This window comes from Hevea brasiliensis, chromosome 2 (assembly GCF_030052815.1).
Source record: "Hevea brasiliensis isolate MT/VB/25A 57/8 chromosome 2, ASM3005281v1, whole genome shotgun sequence".
NCBI lineage: Eukaryota > Viridiplantae > Streptophyta > Magnoliopsida > Malpighiales > Euphorbiaceae > Hevea > Hevea brasiliensis.
Window position 1 is genome coordinate 5,405,278 of NC_079494.1, and position 3,091 is coordinate 5,408,368.

A 3,091-nucleotide genomic window follows, 5' to 3' on the forward strand; every position below is an offset into this window, starting at 1 on the left:
AGGAGCAAGTGTGACTAGAAAAGCAAGCTTTAATAGTTCAACTTAAAAATCTGAAAAAACAAAAAATCAACATAGCATAGTTATGATCATATGCGAGTAATAATAAGTTAATTAAGTAAAATTTAAAATATAAATATTCGTGATCTATTGACTTGGGTTAGCAATGTTGTTCATGCTAAATTTATCTTGAATTTTATTAATAAAATTTTGCTTATCAAAAAGACATATCCCTTTTAGATCCGAAGAATAGTCATATTAAAAGCCACTTATTTGCATTTTCACTAACAAAGAACCTGCACTTTAGAAATTTTTTAGTTGTTTGCCATTGAAAAATTTACAAAAAAGCTGATAGTTTGAGTATTTCATCAATTAGATTGATGAAGAGTATGCGACACATTATTTATTATTATGATTGGCACAATGAATTGAAAACCATCGTTTGAAGAATAATTTCTCCTCACCCAAAATTTGAAAAATTTTTCTTACTAATCCCATGTTTTGAAAAATTAATTCCTCAGCTGTGGATTATGAAAACCAAAAGAGTGAAGGGTTGTGGGATAGAGAAAGAAGAGATAAAAAAAAGTTAATGTAATTTAGCATTTAATTTATTCTCATATAAAAGTTGATTTATTGCACCATCATCATAATATACATAAATAAGTTACGCTTATTATCATAGTTCAACTTTTTTTTTTTATTTGAACTCGGACTTAAAGGTGCCTGATGGCTGATGTGTCTTTGCTACTAAACTATGCTATGCTAGGCTAGGCTAGTAGAGCTGATTCAATAAAGAAAGTATCATCAACCCCATTACGATGAACATCGCCAACAGAGTTTAAGTGCGACGTAGAATCTCCACATGGTTGATATCATTTATTAATAGCAGTAAAGGTGAGGAGGAAGGCGTGGCTCAAGAAGAGCATCGATGGGAGTGACTTTGATGTTGATTTGTCCAGCACCCTCGGTCATATCAACTGTTTGGCCTGATGGAGTTTCAATTTCAAAAGAATGTAACAAAGTAGCAAGTGTGAGGTTCAAAACTTGAACAGCAAATGAAACTCCAGGACACATTCTTCTGCCACTACTGAATGGTATTAGCTCAAAATTCTGGCCCTTAACATCAACATCCTTGTGGGTTGTAAGAAACCTCTCTGGTATAAACTCTGAAGGATTCAACCACACATGCGAATCTCTTTGAATTTTTGAAATATTTAGAATAAGCTGTGTACCTGCTGGAATGTGATAGCCTCCTATACTGCAATCTTCTATGGATTCATGTGGCACCGATAATGGACCAGCAGGATACAACCTAAACGATTCTTTGATGATGGCTTGGAGGTAAACCAAATCCTTCGTGTCTGATTCGTTCACTTGCCTTTCTCTACCGACAATGATGTCTAACTCTTGTTGTGCTTTCTTTAAAACATGACGATTGTTGAGTAGCAATGACAAAGTCCAAGTTAGTGTTACCGCTGTAGAGTCTGAAGCAGCTAGAATAAGAGCCTGCATGTGAATCAGAGAAATTATATCATTTCAGAACAAATAAAACATTGATTTTTACTTTTTCTAATATAAGGGTTTTCTATGTATCTCTCTGTATACCAGGCACGTAGATTTGATAATAGTATCAACATCTTGGCTAGAGAACTCTTTTGCGTCATCCATGATGGACAGTAACTCATCCATGAAGTCTTCCTTTCTTTTCTTTGCCATGCCGGAAGCTCTCGTCTGCTTGTGTTCGTGTAACCATTCTCCAAGTACATTGTCTAGCTCTTTTGCTGTCTTTTTCATCACCTTCTCATCCCCACCAAGATCCAAACACCTTAGGAAGGGAAACGCATCTGACACCACAAACTTCCCAGTCAATTTGAAAAAATCTCTCATTGCATATCGCCATTCATCATCGCTGTCTCTACCTTCATCGCCTTTTTTGGGCTCTGCATATCTTTTCCCTATAACCATCTTGAATATCACATTTAGACTTACGTCCCAGAACCATCTCTTCAATTCCAACAAAACTTGGCTCGAATTATTCTTGTTCTTGATCCATTCATTGTATAACCCTTCGATGGATGCTTTTACCTCAGCCTCGCGCACATGTTTGAGCATCCCTAGCCGTTGATTGGAGAGAAGCCCAAGACTGACAATCTTGCGTATTTGGCGCCAATACTCTCCATATGGGCTGGTGCCAACCATGAAATAATTGTAGCCCAATATTTCCATGGCAAGAGCTTTAGGACGATTGGCAAAAGCTTTGTCGTTCGTCGTAAGGCATTCCCTCGCCAGCTCCGAATTATTTACCACCAAAACTCGATGCACACCAATCTTGATTGTGAATATTGGTCCCATCTGGTCAGCCAAGTTTCCCAGGGTTATGTGACGAGGCTGTGACCCCGCGAGGAGAGGTAGGTGGCCAATAACAGGCCATCCACCGGCGGCTTCCGGTGGTAGTCTCTTCTTATTGGATGCTTTTCTTGATATCGTAAAAATATAGTTGAATAGGGTCACAAGGGCTAGTATGATGACCATAAAACTTGCAGAGAATGAAAAACTGTACTCCATAGTGGCTAAGTTTGGGTGGTGGATGATCACGAGAGGGAGGAACGCTTAAGTAGACCGAGTTTAACACTTAGACTACGTTTGCTAGAGAGCGACATCTGTTGAAATACGTTTGCTAGAAAGCGACATCTGTTGAAATACGTTTGCTAGAGAGCGACATCTGTTGAAATGGTTAAAAAATTTTTGAAAAAGAAGCTCCCTCATCTGAATAAAAATGAAATTACATTAAATAATAACTGCTAAACTTACGCACAGAGAGACCAAAAGAGATATATATCGCACAAGCAAGGTCCTTGCCAAATCATTCAATCTCACTGGACTTCTACCTCTGCAGATCACTGCCACCATTGCCGGCAGGCGACCGCCACTGTTCTCTTCTTTTTTTTTTTTTTTTTTTTAATTATGGATTTAAAAAGAAAAATGGTAACTGTAAAGTTAATCTATTATTATTTTAGAGGAAGAGGCGTCCTCCGGTGTTTCCATGTTGGGAAATTACGCAAGCAAATTGTATATTGATAAATATATAAAAAAA

General features: G+C 37.5%; 1 protein-coding gene across 2 annotated transcripts; it reads right to left on the minus strand.

Annotated features, from left to right (window-relative positions):
* Positions 1–583: 583 nt before the first annotated feature.
* LOC131172220 (cytochrome P450 CYP82D47-like) lies at positions 584–2,577 on the minus strand. 2 transcript variants are annotated; one of them, XM_058133176.1, is made up of 3 exons: positions 1,603–2,577; positions 1,230–1,503; positions 584–1,151 (listed from the first exon to the last, which is right to left on the minus strand). In XM_058133176.1, the coding sequence occupies exons 1-3, from the start codon at positions 2,560–2,562 to the stop codon at positions 877–879; spliced, it is 1,509 nt and encodes a 502-aa protein (XP_057989159.1). In that variant the 5' UTR covers positions 2,563–2,577; the 3' UTR covers positions 584–876. The 2 variants fall into 2 exon arrangements, with proteins under 2 accessions (XP_057989159.1, XP_057989155.1); XM_058133172.1 differs by having other exon boundaries at positions 584–1,503.
* Positions 2,578–3,091: the final 514 nt, after the last annotated feature.